At 36.8% G+C, this 17503-nt stretch overlaps 1 protein-coding gene across 5 annotated transcripts in view; it reads left to right on the plus strand.

The window, feature by feature from the left end:
* ASXL2 (additional sex combs like 2, transcriptional regulator) overlaps positions 1-17503 on the plus strand; it is an 83652-nt gene that overhangs the window by 30704 nt on the left and 35445 nt on the right. For 2 of the 5 annotated variants that reach the window (XM_006767502.2, XM_006767504.2), the window contains 2 exons: positions 11338-11446; positions 14405-14552. In XM_006767502.2, the coding sequence (XP_006767565.1) occupies positions 11338-11446; positions 14405-14552 (257 nt within the window). Of the gene's footprint in view, positions 1-3755; positions 3759-6293; positions 6428-11337; positions 11447-14404; positions 14553-17503 lie in introns of those variants that run through there. The other 3 variants (XM_015566378.1, XM_015566379.1, XM_015566380.1) reach the window with 3 other exon arrangements.

Here is a 17503-nt window from a genome sequence, read left to right on the forward strand (position 1 = left end):
ATCAGGGTTGCTACTCTGACATTCCCCACCCTGTAGTTCTCATTTGCCCGAGGACTGTCCCGTGCTTTGTAGGATGTTTAGCAGCATCTAGATGCCAGTAGAAACGCCCTCCCACGGTGACAAGCAAAAATGCCTGCAGACACTGCTACATGTCCCTGACGAAGGGGATCAAAGTGGCCCCCAGTGAAGAACACTTGTTCTATGGGGGACTGTTTGGTTTTTTATATATTAATATATTGTATTGATTTTTTACAGAGAGGAAGGGAGAGGGATAGAGTTAGAAACATCGATGAGAGAGAAGCATCAATCAGCTGCCTCCTGCACACCTCCTACTGGGGATGTGACCGCAACCAAGGTACATGCCCTTGACTGGAATCGAACCTGGGACCTTTCAGTCCGCAGGCCGACGACCCATCCACTGAGCCAGACCAGTCAGGGCTCCCTTTGTAGTTTTTTGTCTGCTTTCCCATTTTGAAGAATCTTGCTTAATTTGTTTCGGATGTTGATGAGTAAATAGTTCCTGGTGTGTTACAGAATTTAAATATCCTTTTTCTTTTGTGATAAGATACTTTGACTTATGTTACAGCCTAAGTTTATAAGTCAGGTACTGAAAACAGTTTTTTAAATATAAAGGTTTACTTTTGGAAAATTCCAGACTAAAAAGTGTGCATTGTCCAGTATAAATTATAAATAGTCCTTCGAACATTCCAGTATGTATCTAACAGTTAAGAACTCAAGAGACTATTTGTGTGCAATTTGGATATTCTGGATTGTTATCAGAAAAGAGGAACTAAATATAGACATTAAGCATACATAATATTGATTAAACATATACATAGAATAGTACATAGATCAAAGTGCTTATGTATACTTTGGGACTGTTCCTGCTCACCATTTACTGGTCTCAACAGCTCATTACTACTTCTCCTCTTAGACTGTTGTACAGCAGGTTTCTTCCCTCCATTAGCTGTGGCTGCCATTAATGTTTATAAATGTGTTTTTACAGCATTAAGTGTGTAAGCCTGCAGGTCTTCCTTCTAAAGCAGCCATTGCTTTTAATGCTTCTCCCACTGGAGTCTTAACTTGCTTTGCTCATCCTATTAGCTATATAATCTTGATCCTTATTATTAACAGCTAACAGAGAGTTTTGAGGAAAGAAGCGAAAGAAGAGTATTCATTTCCCGAGATCCTGTTCTCTTATTAGTGTTTCTTATCTTTCATGAGTAGAAGAGGAAAATGAAATTAGGAAGATTCTAGTGTTCATGAATTCGTCATCCGCAGATTGAGTATTTTCTGAATTAGAACATTCATGAGTGGTCCCCGGGTTCATGACACATAATAATTAGTAATTTTGGTGAGTCATGAATTTGAATATTTTACACCATAAGATTGGTGAGGAACAGTAAGTTAAAATGTAGTTAATGAGTGTAGCCAACTGCCTAGCTTTTACTTTATTTTAATTTTTTTGTTAATCCTCACCCAAAGAAAATTTTTTTCTCATTGATCTTTAGAGAGAGTGGGAGGCAAAGAGGAAAGAAGGGGCAGAGAAAGAGAGGGAGTGAGAGAAAAACATCAATTGGCTGCCTCCTGCACGCGCCCCTACAAGGACTGGGGATCAACCTGCAACCCAGGTACATGCCCTTGACTGGGAATCGAACTGTGGTGCTCTAACCACTGGAACACTGGCCAGGGCTAACGGCTTAGCTTTTAAATTAGGTGATCATCACTTGTTATCTCTGAAAGAAGTTGAGAACTATTTAAAAGCATTGGTTCTTTATGGATAAAGACCTGGAAAGGAAGAAATAAGTGCTATTAATATAGTAGTACTGACAGATTTGGGAATAAGCAGATGACTTGGCCATGCATTCCTTGTAAATGAAGTTTAGTTACAGTACAGTGTGATGCCCCTGATTAACACTATCCCCCAAGTGGGTAATCTCTGTTACATTCCTCTTCCTTTCCTCCTGCAACCCCTTTTTCAAACCACATAATTTAGTCATGGAATTTTATAGCTGGAAAAGGTAATTGGGATATTATGGTTACGTCTCATTTTATTATTGAAGAATTAAGGCCCATGGAGATTGAGACCTGGCTAGGGTCGTACAGCTAGGTCAGTGAAACTAGAAACGGAGGCTTACTGCTTCTGGTTTTGCTCTTTTCAGTATATCATACCGCCTCTATATCCATAGTTCTCTCTACCATTGTGATTAGCATATGTGCTCTATTATTTTTCAAGCCAATTCTGTATTATATGTTGACATATAACAGTATTAGGTTAGTTGCTTTCTAATTGTAAATTACTTTCTGGAATAATTTGAAATTTAAACTACAGCCATTTTACTAACAACTTAGCTTCTGAAACAGGCAGTACATTTAAGAACTTACCCTAACAGCTTTTATTTTTGTTATTTTTTAAAATATATTTTTATTGATACCAGGGAAGAAGGGAGAGGGAGAGAGAGACAGAAGAGAGAGAATCACTCATCGGCTGCCTCCTGCACGCTCCACTCTGGGGATCGAGCCCACAACCTGGTCATGTGCCCTGACCAGGAATCGAACTGTGACCTCCTGTTTCACTCAACCACTGAGCCATGTGGCTGGACACCTTATCAGCTTTTAAATAGATCTTTATATTGTTGTCATGCAGAGCTCAAAATTGTTACCTAACAAGGAATTCTTATGTGTTTCAGTCTTGTATCCCAAACAAGTTGGAATTGTAAGGAACTCTGGGAACCATCTAGCAAAGATCATACTCAATAAACATTTGCCAGATTGAAATTTACTTTTTTGGAGGAGTCCCCATTGCACATTGTATTACTATTAATACATTTACTTGTGAACAAAATAATCTCTCTCACATGGTATTTAAGTATGCATTAGTCCAACTTACACCAATAACTAATCCCATCACCTAACTTTCCCCCATCTCTTCTTATGTAAAGTTATACAGCAAGGACAATAAAGTCAACATACTCAAACGATCTGCTTTGGGGGAAATTATTATTTCCCCAAAGCAGATAATTTGACTATTTGCCAAGCTAAATTGTCTTGAGGTGATTTCATTAGAAAGAGCTCAGTTTAAGAATGAAGAACATTATGAAATTGGTACCATATTTATGTAAGGTTGACTTAGATACCTTTGAGGTTAGCTTGCATTTTCTTTATCTGCTAGTTGCAATCTGCTTTCAAGCCCACAAACCTTGTAAGGATGTTGAAAGGACTACTAAGCAACATCAAAAAAACCAAAATGCTTGGATATTGGCAGAAAATATTCCTATTCATTGTTCTCGAGCTTCACAATGAGTTCCATTATGCATCAAAAGGAAGCTACTAAACCTTAGGGTCCATAGCTGATGGCTTTATGATGGCTCCTTGGAAATTGAAATGCATGGGAAGAATATTAAAGAATGGGGAATATTCATTGTACCCACATTTAAATGTAAATTATTGTAATAGTTTTATTCTGCCACACAAATAAAGTACTGCAACTGTTATCTGAAGTGGTGTGGGCTGTATAGCTGAAATTAATTGTATATTGTTAGATACAGTGATATTTTGGCCTAAGGTAAATTCTGAAGAAGAAATTAATGTTTTGTGTAGCAGAGCTGGGGGAGGGTGCTAATTTGAAAAATTGTGGACAATGCTGGGAGGGGAAGGGAGAGTTTACATTTTGGCTTTATTGTTGCTTTATAAAGAGAAATTAAAAGCTCTTTTTTTCCCTCCTTTCATTTTCTTGGGGTGCATTCCAACTCCAGAAGGTAAGAAGTATTATTTTATTCTAAAGAATTATTATACAACTATAAAGCACTCTTTTACAAGTTTAATTGAACTTACCTTTGGATGCATGATTTTTACTTTATAAATTGATATAATTAGTCTAGAAATTTAGAGTGATATTACTATGTAAATGTTTTATTATATGTACTTTTTTGTTCTTGCAGTTTGCAGGCATTATTTGTCATAATTTTAACAACTCAATTTATATTTAATTTTATTAAAATTATCATTTGACTTACTAGCATTGGAATACCTAGTATCCTGCAGATTAATGAAAATACTTATGATATTGGAAATGTGTGAGATAACATTTGCTTTTGTTTGTTATATAATGTTATGCCACTTCCTTATGGTCTCTGTGGTTTCAGATGAGAAATTTGCCGTCATTTGAATTAGTGTTTCCCCTTTGGCAATGCGTTTTCTTTCTACTTTTAAGATTTAAAAAAAATTTTACTTAGTGTTTAGAAATGTAATTATGATGTGTCTTGGTGTGTGGGCTTTATTGAGTTTATCCTATTTAGATTCCCTGAGTTTCTTGAATATGTAGGTTTCTTTTTCACCAAATAAAAGAAGTTTTCAGCCATTAATTCTTTAAATCTTTTTTCTCCTTTCCTTCTCGGACTCTGATGATATAAACTTTGAATCATCTATTATTATCCAACAACTCCCTGAGTTTCTGTTCATTTTTTTTTTTAAATATATATTTTATTGATTTTTCACAGAGAAGAAGGGAGAGGGATAGAGAGTTAGAAACATCGATGAGAGAGAAACATCGATTAGCTGCCTCCTGCACACTCCCCACTGGGGATGTGCCCGCAACCAAGGTACATGCCCTTGACGGGAATCGAACCTGGGACCCTTGAGCCCATAGGCCGATGCTCTATCCACTGAGCCAAACCAGTTAGGGCCTGTTCATTTTTTTCAGTGTTGCTTTCTCTCAGTTGTTCTCACTGGTAAATTTTATGGATCTGTCCTCAAGGTCATTGATTCTATTTTGTTATCTCCATTCTACTTTGAGCCCACCTAGCCAGTTTTGTGTGTTTTTTTTTCATCTAGCAAGTTTTTACATTTCTTATACTTTTCAGTTCCATAATTCTATTTGTTTATAGCTTCTGTTTCTTTGCTTATATTTGCTGTTTTTTTGTTTCAAGAGAATGTATAAGTGTTTATGGAAACATTTTTATGACAGCTGTTTTAAAATTTTTGTCTTATAATCTCAACACCTGTCTCACTGTTGGCATCAGTTGATTGTCTTTTCTCATTTAGGCTGTGATTTTTCCTGGTTCTTAGTATGATGGGTGACCATTATTTTTATTGAATCTTGGATATTTTAGCTATTGTGTTATGAGATGTTGGGTCCTATTAAGTATAAATCTTCTATTTAAGCAGGCATTCACACTGCTCAGGTTTCCCTTGTCAGTCCTGGACTCTTAAGGTAGACTGTGGTCTTGTTTTATCTGGTGACACAGAGGCTCCCAATGATCTTTGCAGTTGCTTTCTGAGGGGGGCGGAGTTGGCTGCCTTATGCCCCTAGATGTGGGAAAAAGGGAGTCTCCAGCTATGGGAACAGAGAGGCTTCCTGAGTCAGGTGCTTGTGACAGGACCCCTGCTGTGCACGGGGTTGCTTAGCATTTTGGGGGCTGGTGGTCCCAGGTCCACAAGGACAAGGAGGCTTCCTGGGCTGGGCTGGGCTGCTTCTTGTGATCAGATCCCACTTGCTGGTGTTACCTTGCTTCTCCTATTTTAGTCTTTATTTTTGCTGCTTGAGGTAAGATAATTCCCTCAGTCAAAGCCATTTAATTATATAAGCTTTACTGTAACTCTTCAGTTACTTCTGAGTTGGAAAATGCCAGAAATTGGTAAAACTAAAGGATCAATTGACTCCTTAAAAGCTCTGAATATTGACGTAAGTGGCTATGTCAAGACTGACATAGAATATAATTGGAATAAATAGCTTTGCTGTTAGATGTATAAACTATTGCTAAATGAACAAGAAATACCAAATAGGGCAACGATATAAGATCTCAACAAAGTCTTAATTTTTGATGTATTTAAATCTGTTAAATTTTATTCTCTCTCCAGCTCTTTGTTTCAGAACTATGTACATAGCTTATATTGACACATATTTTATTTTTGTTTTTCACACCAATACTTCTTTTAGCCCAAATAGTATGTCCTCATATACAACCATCTACACCTCTTTAGTTCAGAGACATGTGGTTTTTAGGAACTTGACCCATCCAGTTAAGAAATGTTAGCATTTTGATCAGTTGGAATACAGGCAGTTAATATTTCTTTATATGCAGTAGTTACAAGGTGACCTTTTAGAGCATTATATTTCTCTTAAAGTCTATTTTTTTCTTTTTATGTCTTATGCTTATAAGATTCTTATAAAGATTGTAATGTAAGATGCTCTTAGTGAACTAATCATGGAAATGGTTATGGACTGAGGCAGGATTCAGGTACTTTATGCATATGATCTATTTAACCTAAAGAAACCATCTGAAGTCTTTATTTCATAGATAAAGATGTTGAAGCAGTGAGGAATTGCATAACCAATTAGAGATAAAACTTGAACCCTCATCTGTCTGACTCAGAAACATAAGTGCTGCTTCTGTTGCCTCACTTTTGAGTAGGATCAGGACATTGGGTAAGGTTCTTGAACTGCTTTGTATTTCACTTCAGGTGAAAAGTTATGGTGTTCTCTAAACTCTCTAAAACTAGAGTTTGTGATTATCTAAAAATTGAACCTTATTGTTCCATATATTTACTTTAAAATAAAACATAATCACTGGACTCTTTTTCTTCCAAAGAGTTTTGCTCACATCTTTTTTTTTTTTTTAAATATATTTTATTGATTTTTTACAGAGAGGAAAGGAGAGAGATAGAGATAGAGAGTTAGAAACATCGATGAGAGAGAAACATCGATCAGCTGCCTCCTGCTCATCCCCCACTGGGGAAGTGCGCGCAACCCAGGTACATGCCCTTGACCGGAATCGAACCTGGGACCTTTCAGTCCGCAGGCCGACGCTCTATCCACTGAGCCAAACCGGTTTCGGCGTTTTGCTCACATCTTAACTGGTAGTAGGCAAACTATGCTTTTTTAAAAATAACAGTGGAAAAAAAGACGATGGGAGAATGAGTGAAGATTTACAGTGAAGTATTAAGAGGACAGAGAGAGTATACAAGCAATTTTCCAAAGAACTTTTTTTCGGTTTCTTTTTATGACTTCCCTCTCCAGGCTATTTCTAGATTGCTCTCTTATTTGTTGTGTTTCACTGGTCTATTAGTACAGACCTCTCATTGTGGGGTCCCAATTGGGCTTTTCCAAAAATGCCTGTTGAAAATTTCCCTTCGTACCCTTTTCTCTCTCTCCAATGGTTTCACTATCATTTGTTTCATGGTGTGTTTATGGACGAAAACAGTTTGAAGAAACTAATTCTTTAAAGTGTGGGTGAGTCAGATGCTACTTTTTGAATTTAAAATCTATTACTTTTTTATTTTTATTTTTTTAAATATGTTTTATTGATTTTTTACAGAGAGGAAGGGAGAGGGATAGAGAGTTAGAAACATCAATCAGCTGCCTCCTGCACACTCCCCACTGAGGATGTGCCCACAACCAAGGTACATGGCCTTGACCGGAATCGAACCCGGGACCCTTGAGTCCACAGGCCGATGCTCTATCCACTGAGCCAAACCGGTTAGGGCAGTTTTTTTTTTTTTAAAGTAGATTAGTTGTTAACCAAATGGACTTCTTAGAAGAATTGCAGGTGATAAGATCAATGAAAAGCTAGGAAAAGGTTTTAATGAAAGAGTTTATAATAATACAAAGATTTCTAGTGAATCAAAAACCTATTAAGTCTATTTATTAATTTAGTGATCCTTAAACTCACTGTTTTTCAACATAAAGGTGTATTGAGTTCAGTTTTGTTCTGTGTGCTGTCAGGTAAGCGTGCCATAAAAATCAGTTCTAGCTTTTAAAGCTATCTGTGTTGAATTTTTAGTTTGTATGTGGATAATGATAACAGGGGTGGGTGTGTATAGGTATATGTGTAAGTGTATCAAGTGAGTAAAAGAGACTTATAAGTTTATTATCTTTTTACATTTAAAGTTGACCTGAGCCAAAACCGGTTTGGCTTAGTGGATAGAGCGTCGGCTTGTGGACTGAAAGGTCCCAGGTTCAATTCCGGTCAAGGGCATGTACCTGGGTTGCGGGCACATCCCCAGTAGGAGATGTGCAGGAGGCAGCAGATCGATGTTTCTCTCTCATCGATGTTTCTAACTCTCTATCTCTCTCCCTTCCTCTCTGTAAAAAATCAATAAAATATATTTAAAAAAAAATAAAGTTGACCTGAAAGAATGCATTCAAGCATCTGTAAGGGGAACTAGATGACTCCACTTTTCTTTTAATCTTGAAAGTCTGAGTCTTTAACCCTATTGAAATTCAAGGTATTGAGCTTTGAAGGATATAGAGTGTATAGCAGTTCAGTCAGAGATAGGGAAGCTAATGAAGGCCTAGTTTTGACAAGGCTGTTATATTGGAGGGAGTACAGAAAAAATGAACAAGAGATTGGGATTAAAGTAGAGATTAGGCAGGTTAATCTATTGCAGGAGAAAATATCTCTAGGATTAAATAAGTTAGACCAATGAAGTTCTTTATCAAAGGCTTGAAATGGGGGTTATAAATATTAGAAGACACTGGTGAATTATGAGGGTGGACTATAAAAGTTCATTATATTAATTTCTTTAGATTGGTTGCAGGAAGGAATGCCAGTGATGAGAGACCCAAATTTTGAAAAGTAGTAGACTTCAGGGTTTTATGAAGAGTCTTAAAGTGTTTGAAGGGGGCTGTCAGGTGGATCTTCTATTTCTTTTTTAATGTCCGATCCTGTAGTTTTCTAAGAACGGGTCTTTTACCTCCTTGGTTAAGTTTATTCCTAGGTATCTTTTTGTTGTTGCAATGGTAAATGGGATTTTTGTTTGTTTGTTTTTAGTTTCTATTTCTGAGAGTTCATTATTAGTGTATAAAAATGCCATCAATTTCTGGATGTTAATTTTGCACCCTGCTACTTTTCTGAGTTCATTTATTAAATCTAGAAGTTTCTTGGTGCAGTCTTTCAGGTTTTCTATGTATAGTACCATGTTATCTGCAAATGATGACAGTTCTATTTCCTCCTTTCCAACTTGGATGTCTTTAAGTTTTTTCTTCTTATACTGTACACAAGAATAAACTCAAAATGGATTAAAGACTTAAATGTTAGGCTCAAAATCATAAAAAATCCTAAAAGAAAACATAGTAAAATCTGGGACATTTCTTGTAGCAATATTTTTTCTGATATATTTCTTGAGGCAAGGGAAACAAAAGAAAAAATAAACACATGGACCCTCGCCTGTTTGGTTCAGTGAATAGAGCATCAGCCTGTAGACCTAAGGGCCTCGGGTTTGATTTTTGTCAAGGGGCATGTGCCCTGGTTGCAGGCTCCTTCCCAGCCCTAGTCGGGGCTCATGCAGGAGGCAACCAATTAATGTGTTTCTCTCACATCAGTATTTCTCTGTTTTTCCCTCTCTCTCCCACTCTCTCTAAAAAAATCAATGGAAAAATATCTTGGGGTGAGGATTAAAAAAAGAAAAAATAAACAAGTGGGACTACATCAAACTAAAGAGTTTTTAGCACAGCAAAGGAAACCATTAACAAAATGAAAAGACAACTCACTGAATGGGAGAACATATTCACCAATGATACATCTGAGAAGGGGTTAATATCCAAAATTTATAAAGAACTTATAAAACTCAACACCAAAAACAACAATCAACAACTCAATTAAAAAATGGGCAAAAGACCTGAGTAGATAGTTCTCCAAAGAGGACATCCTGATGGCCAATAGACGTATGAAAAGATGCTCAACGTCAGTAATCATCAGAGAAATGCAAATTAAACCACAATCAGCTATCACCTCACACCTGTCAGAATGGCAATCATCAATAAGTCAACATACAACAGGTGTTGGTGAGGATGTGGAGAAAAGGGAATCCTTGTGCACTGTTGGTGGGAATGCAGATTGGTGCAGCCACTGTGGAAAACAGTATGGAGTTACCTTAAAAAATTAAAAATGGGCCCGGTCAGGTGTGGCTCAGTGGTTGAGCGGCAACCTATGAACCACAGGAGGTTACAGTTCAATTCCCAGTGAGGACACATGCGCAGATTGCCAGCTCCATCCCCAGCGTGTGTGTGTGTGGGGGGGGGGGCTTGGGGAGGGAGGTGTAGGAGGTAGCCAATCAATTATTCTCCCTCATCATTGATATTTCTATCTCTCCCTCTTCCTTCTCTGAAGTCAACAAAAATATATTTAAATAAATAAATAAAGGAACTGCCTTAAGACCCAGCAATGCCACTTGGTGGAATTTATCCAAAGAAACCCCAACATTGAAGAGTTATTTACAATACCCAAGATTTGGAAACAGCCCAAGTATCCATTAATAGATAGTGGATGACAAAGCTGGGTACATTTACACAATGGAATACTATGTTGAAAAAAGAAAAAAAAATTTACCCTTTTGACAGCATGGATGGACCCGGAGAACATCATGCTAAGTGAAATAAGCCAGTCAGAGAAAGACAAGTACCATATGATTTCACTCATATGTAGAATTTAATTAACACACTGAACTACCCAGCAAAATAGAAACAGACTCATAGAGAGCAAGCAGACAACTCTGGTGGTGGTGGAGGGACAGCAAAATAGAAAGAAAAAGAGAACTCATGGACATGGACACAAGTGGTGATTGCAAAGGGCGGGGGTATAGATAGAGATGGAAGGGAGCATAGAGGGGATAAATGGTGATGGAAAAATAAATAAAAATAAATTTCAGGAAGAAAAAAAGAAATAAACATTTCTCAGACATACCTATAAAAAAATAAGAGAAATATTCCAAAGCCTACTTTTAAGTGATCTCATAATAGGTCCAAATGCAAGAGATCAGCACAATATATACATGTATGGAATCATGTTGTACAGCTGAAACTATGTGTCAATTATATTGGGGAAAAATACAGGAGACCATGGAAATGTGTTTGTTTCACAACTCAGATTTAGTCTGGTCCAGCAGTTGGCAAGGAGATTAATATTTTTCATTTGAATCTGTGTGTGTTCTTTTCCCCTCTATTTTACTTTTGGACAGTTATGGTAAAGTTTGTGCTAAATGAAATAGTGTCTTTTAGAAAGAATTCAGCTTTAGTGAGTTATAATTGGCAAAACTTTAAGTGAAATAGAATCTTTACACATTATTTGTGATACTTTCATGAGATGAGTTTTTCTTGGCTTAAATGTTAGATACTGATGAGGATTAAGAAACTTAAGGAATTATTTTTTGTTTAGATAATATGAGAATGAGCCTCTACATCCATTTTCTCTGTTCTAGCCTCTCAGTAGATTGATGGACTTTTTATAGGTTTATAAAATGTGTTAATGTTAAATTTGTGTTGATCAGTTAATTTTATCTTAAGTCTGTGCTACATTGGATATTCAGAGATAGACACTAATCATTGTGTGTTTTTTGCAGTGGGACTTCCCCTCTTGCATGCCTGAACGCAATGCTGCACACAAACTCCCGAGGTGAAGAGGGCATCTTCTATAAGGTTCCAGGCAGAATGGGAGTATATACTTTGAAGGTAAATATTTTTGGAGTCATTTAAAAAGTAAATCATGAAGTGACTACATATAAATATTTGCGTCATAGAGACAGAATTCTGTTTTTGAAGAGGTAATATTTTTGGCCCTGTATTCAAAATATTTTCTTTGACCATCTAGATAGATCAGAGAAGAGAAATCAATTTATTTTTTATTGTTTATGATAATATTATCTTGGAAGGATGAAATGAAAATGTCTTTCGGAAGCTTTTTCAAGGGCCTCACATTTGAATAATGAGTGATACAGCCTTGATGCTTTGTAGTACCGTCTCATTTAATTCTCCATTACAATTTAGATTTATGGTTATTATTATAATGGAGAAAGCCAAAGTTCAAAAGATGGGATTTTCTTGTTGGCCAGATACCATCAGAATCAGAACCAAGATCTGACTGAATTTCCAAGCCCATGTTCTTTTTACAATAGCGGGCTTAGTAATTTTTAATTCTTACGCTTGAGAAGGGACCTTGACCTGTCAGTGTCCTTTTCTGAATGAGCTTGAGTAAAACAGAATAGTTTGAGTAAAACAGAATTTATTAGTTTAGATAACTGAAAATTCTAGGGGAACTCAACCTTGATTCAGGAGCTCAAATGATACCAGGGATTGGTAACAATAGCTAACAGGGATGTTATCAGGTCTCTCCACTTTATTTTGGCTTCGCGCTCTGGCAGGCACTTTGCTCTTTGTAAATGACTCCACTCTGCAGGCTGTAAGTCTGGAGAGGAAAGAGTCTCAGGAACTAAAGCAGGAGACTTCAGTTAGTTTTGATTTGGCCTAATTATTTAGTTAGTTTGGCTTGGCTCATGTGTGTATATCTCTTACCTCTTAAACTTTATGCTATAATCATAGTATGCTCAGTGGTTGTACTTCGCCCATTAACATTAAAAAGATCTAATTTATCTATAATACCTCCTTTTTATACACTTTGTTAACTTCCTGGGCTTACAGGGCTATAGTACCATATGGAGTTGTTTGCATTTTTTTCAGGTTTTAGCGTTCTAGACTTTCCGTATTGTTAATAACGTACTCCATGCTGGACATTGTAGAGGCAATAAAGAAGGATAAACGGTGATCTCTGAGCTCTTGATGTTCACATAGTTATTGAAATAATTGTACATTGACAAAATTTAACTGTGACATAAAGTATACTGTACTATAAAGTATTGTGATGATATAGAGAAAGATTAATTTTGAATAAAGGAATCTAGAAAGTTTTTGTGTGTTGGTTTGTTTAGTTTTTTAAACTTATAAGATTTGAGTTGAACTTTGGCAGATAAGTAATGTAAAGAGGGCCTTCCAGGACAAGGGAATAGCGTAAGCAAAGGCACAGCTAGAAGGATTCAGAGTGGATTTGAAAGTAGAGTGAATTGGAGTGGTGAGGCCATAATCTGTGTGTGGACTAGTGATAGGAGTCAGGGGTCGGGTAAATGGTAGGTAATGATCAGACTTTGGAGGCTCTTGAAAACCTGAGGGGGTGGGGAAGAGGTGAGTATGTGTGTTAAGAAGATGGCAGAGTTTTTTTCAGGACAATAGCATGATCAAATCCATATTTAGGAAGATAATTAGGTAGGGTATGTTTAAGGGTAAAGCAGGAAAATGTGTAAAAAATACGTTATTGTTGTTTGAAAGAAATAATTGGCCTGAAATACAAGAGTAGTGAAAGAGATAGAGGCAAAGAAGTTAGTTATATTTGTATTCAAAATACAAAATTTTGTATTCAAAATTCAAAATACTTGCTGAACCTGTAGGTCAACTGTAAAATTTGTCCTGCATTTTGAAGGAAAGAATAGAAAAATACGGGGTGTGTATTCTAACGAAGTGTACAACCTGAGAAATGGCTCTAGGATATAAACATAAGTGGAAAAGAGCAGTTCTTTACTAGATCAGAGTTTTCGAGTGTCAATTGTAGGTAGGTGGGTTACATGTCAGAATTATTTTTATCTGATTAGAAAAATAAATTATATGGGAAAATAAAAAATATATTGAGAGGAAAAAGAACCATCTGTATATAATTTTATAACTTAGAAATAACATTAGTTATTTATATGTGTATATTTTTATGTACCACATAAATTCATAAAAGCTGATATTTACTGAGTTCTTATCATATGCCAGGCACAATTTTTCGTTTATTAACTCATTTAATTTCAGAGTGATCTTTTCAGGAAGGTACTGTTATTCCTATCTTATAGACAGGGAAACTGAAGCATGAGAGGTTAAGATTTTGATGAAGGGATACACAGTTAGGAGAAGATAAAGCCAGAATTCAAACCCAGAAAGTCTTAAGTTCCTAGTTGTTGATCTTACAACTGTCCTATTTTATCTCTCACATACTGTGCTGACACAGGTATCCTTTCTGACTAACATTCCAAAATCCAGTGTAGAAACCAAAGATTCATGTGATTTAAAAAAAAGTAAAGATTTCTTTTGTATTTGAGCCTTGATGGTTACTAACCAATATTTGGGAAACAATTAGATTCAAATAATGGACTATCTTTTGCTACCCAGACTCTTGATTGAATTCATAATACATAATGGTACTAATATATACACAAATATACATATATGTATATATATGTAATATATATATGTATTATATATTACATGGATGATGCATGCACACATGCTTTATAAAATTTTTATTATATAGACACACACACACACGAAGTTCTTGTCTAATTTAAGTCTCTGTGTTGTGCCTACATATGATTGGCATGTAAAATTTTTACCTTTGGATAGAGATTGAAGCTTTTAGCTACTTTGATCCAAAAAAGAGATGACCGGGATTCAGAAAATATTATTGGTTCTGCTGTTGAATCCTTTAATACAAAAAAATTAATCCACCCAGTTGAGTTGCAACAATGGGTATCAAAGACTTACTTTAATTTCTGTTTGCTGAATTGGTAATGATTAATCCTAATTGGATGCTTATGTTTTCAGAAAGATGTGCCGGATGGGGTGAAAGAGCTCTCGGAAGGTTCAGAAGAAAGCAGTGATGGCCAGTCAGATTCCCAGAGTTCGGAGAACAGCAGCAGCAGCAGTGATGGCAGCAACAAGGAGGGGAAAAAGAACAGGTGGAAAAGGAAAGGTAAATGCACCTGATGCATTAATAAAGTACTGTCGGATAAATGCCTTGTTAGTAGTTCCTCTTTTTTTCAGACCTTCAATCTGTTAGTCTCCTTCCCCTACCCTTTAGATCAGTACTGTCCAATAGAATTTCCTTCTGTCATGGAAGTGTTCTGTTTCTATGCTGTCCAATGCAACAAAATAGCCACTAGCTACATGTGTCTATTGAGCACTTGAAATATGGCAAGTGTGACCAAGGAACTGAATTTTAAATTTTATTTTAACTTAAATTTCAATAGCCACTTATGGCTGGTGGCTACCACATTGGACACTACGGCTCTAGCTTTTACCTGGGTTTATTTTCAGCTCTTGGCCATCTATAGCCTGTTTTCGGATACTCTCATTTTATTTACCCCATTAATCTTCTCTTCTAAAATTTGAACACTTATTACTCTAACAACTCTCTCCTTACTAGGAAAAGAATGCTTTTCATTTCTGTTAGCAAAGACTAAATTTAGTGTGCTAGCTTTTGCTCTCATTCGCTGCTTGATGTCTGCTTCATAGTTTACCCAAAAATTTTCTTTAAGGAATAGTGTCTTGTGCTACAGCTTCCCTGACATGAATTTTCCATTTAAGGATACATATTATTACCTATCCTTGCTAATTATCTGTAGCTTCTTGTCAGAGTCTTGAAGAGGGCAAATGGTTTTTGTACCAAAATATTAATAAATTTAGCTATACATGGTAAGGCAGATTTTAAACAAACCATGGTGATTCCTTTTTAAGGACTGATACAAGGCCTTTTTTTACTCTGGACTGATTTTACATAGCAAAATAGACATTAATAGTTTTCCTCTTAGGTTTAAGTTTTAGGTGAGCTGTCTTTGGATCTAGACACTAAGAGTTTGTTTTTTGGAATACTTGACTCATTAATTTTAAGTTCCTTTAGAAGTATTGATGTAGAACTGTATCAGAAAAAGTCTCATTTATCCTCATCTCTGTGTTAATGTGTATGCTACTCCTGGAGAGAATTGAGATAATTGGAGGAATCATGTGAGTTCTCTGGTATGGTTACGACACATGCAATTGGGGAAAATTTGGGATTGTGAGGATTTTAGCTTTTAAGATCACAACCACTTGAACAACAACCCAGACCTCAAATTTTGGGAATGAGTGGAATAAAGGTGAGACAAAGCCAGGACCTGTTACGAATATTGTGATACATATTTTTAAAGCAATTGCTGTCAATAGTGAAAAGAGGTATAGTCCAGGCCTATATTCCTTAAGCACTAAGGACCTTTTCTGGAAGGGTAGAGCTGAATGTATTAAAAGTTCTGTCCCTCCTCTGTGCCTCCCCAGTTTCAACTTTTTAAGTTTAGAAATTGTTGATATAAGATTAGGAAACAAGCAAAGTCATCAGACTAGAGAAGTGGCCGGCAAACTCATTAGTCAAAAGAGCCAAATATCAACAGTACAACGATTGAAATTTGTTTGAGAGCCAAATTTTTTAAACTTAAACTGCTGACTGACTGGCTCACTCAACTCTGCATGAATCACGCATGCCTCCCCGGCTGCGTATCCCGCAGCCCGCCTGTGCTGCGCCTCCCGTTGCCCGACCGACCGACACCCCCTACTTCTAAGGCCATTTCTTCAAAATAGACTCGCCCAGGCCGAAAACCGACTCCTGTGCCTGGGCCACGAAGTTTCAGTCTCACTGTACGTGCACGCACGTGGTATTTTTGTGGAAGAGCCACACTGAAGGGGCCAAAGAACCGCATGTGACTTGCGAGCTGCGGTTTGCCTATCACTGGGCTAGAGAAACAGTTAGCAAGATTCATAATGTCTAGATGTGGCTGGAAACAGGGAAAGCAGTGTTAAAGAAGGCCAGACTGCCCTGACTGGTTTGGCTCAGTGGATAGAGCGTCGGCCTGCGGACTGAAGAGTCCCAGGTTGGATTCCGGTCAAGGGCATGTACCTGGGTTGCAGGCACATCCCCAGTGGGAGGTGTGCAGGGGGCAGCTAATCAATGTTTCTCCCTCATCGATGTTTCTAACTCTCTATCCCTCTCCCTTCCTCTGTGAAAAATCAATAAAATATATTTTTTAAAAAAAGGTCAGACTAATAAAGTGGAAACAAAATCATGGTCTTGGAAGTCTTGACTTTTCATTAGCCACATATGCTACAGTAGCTGTTTTAAGTAGTGGCTGTACAATGTTGTTAAAAGTTGTCTCTAAGAATTTAAGGTAAATGTATTATGATACAGGAAGATCTAAGAAATAACAATAGAACCCCATTGTCAGTAGCTTATGAGGTAGATAAAAATAGCATAACCTTGCCCAGTACTCAGCATCTATAATAATAAAAGTGTAATATGTTAATTAGACTGGACGTCCTTCTGGACGACCTTCCGGACGAAGGCTGGGCTGTGAGGGAAGCCTGGGTCCCAGGTGCCAGAGGGAAGCTGATGCCGGTAGACAGGGGAAGGAAGGCCTACTCTTGCACGAATTTCGTGCATTGGGCCTCCAGTAATAATAGAAGATACTAACAGCAAGGTAATTGCAAAATAAAAATTGTGGTTCAGAGAAATTGTTTTGAACTGCCTTTGATTCATTCCTTTTCTAGAACTTACCACAATATTGAATATTTATCCTTGGTTTACACTACAATGAAATGTTTCATCAAGATCTTTTCTGATTGTAGGTAGTGTGTTAAAATGAGAGTAGAATGGGCCGTATGTGGTGTTTGGAAGGTGGAGATGAGAGGTACACATGATGTCATGTGGAATTCATGTTTACTCTAGCAGCTCTGATATTCTTAAGAAATGGATAAATGCTGGACTACCAATAGTGAAGAATGATTTAATCTTTCATTAATGGGTCACGTATGGTATAGATATGGATATTTTAGGTATATGTTATATATTTATGAATGTTCTTGTAGTCCATTGAAATTAAAGTGGAAAATCTGTAGTTA

This window comes from Myotis davidii, unplaced genomic scaffold (genome assembly GCF_000327345.1).
Source record: "Myotis davidii unplaced genomic scaffold, ASM32734v1 scaffold238, whole genome shotgun sequence".
Lineage (NCBI taxonomy): Eukaryota > Metazoa > Chordata > Mammalia > Chiroptera > Vespertilionidae > Myotis > Myotis davidii.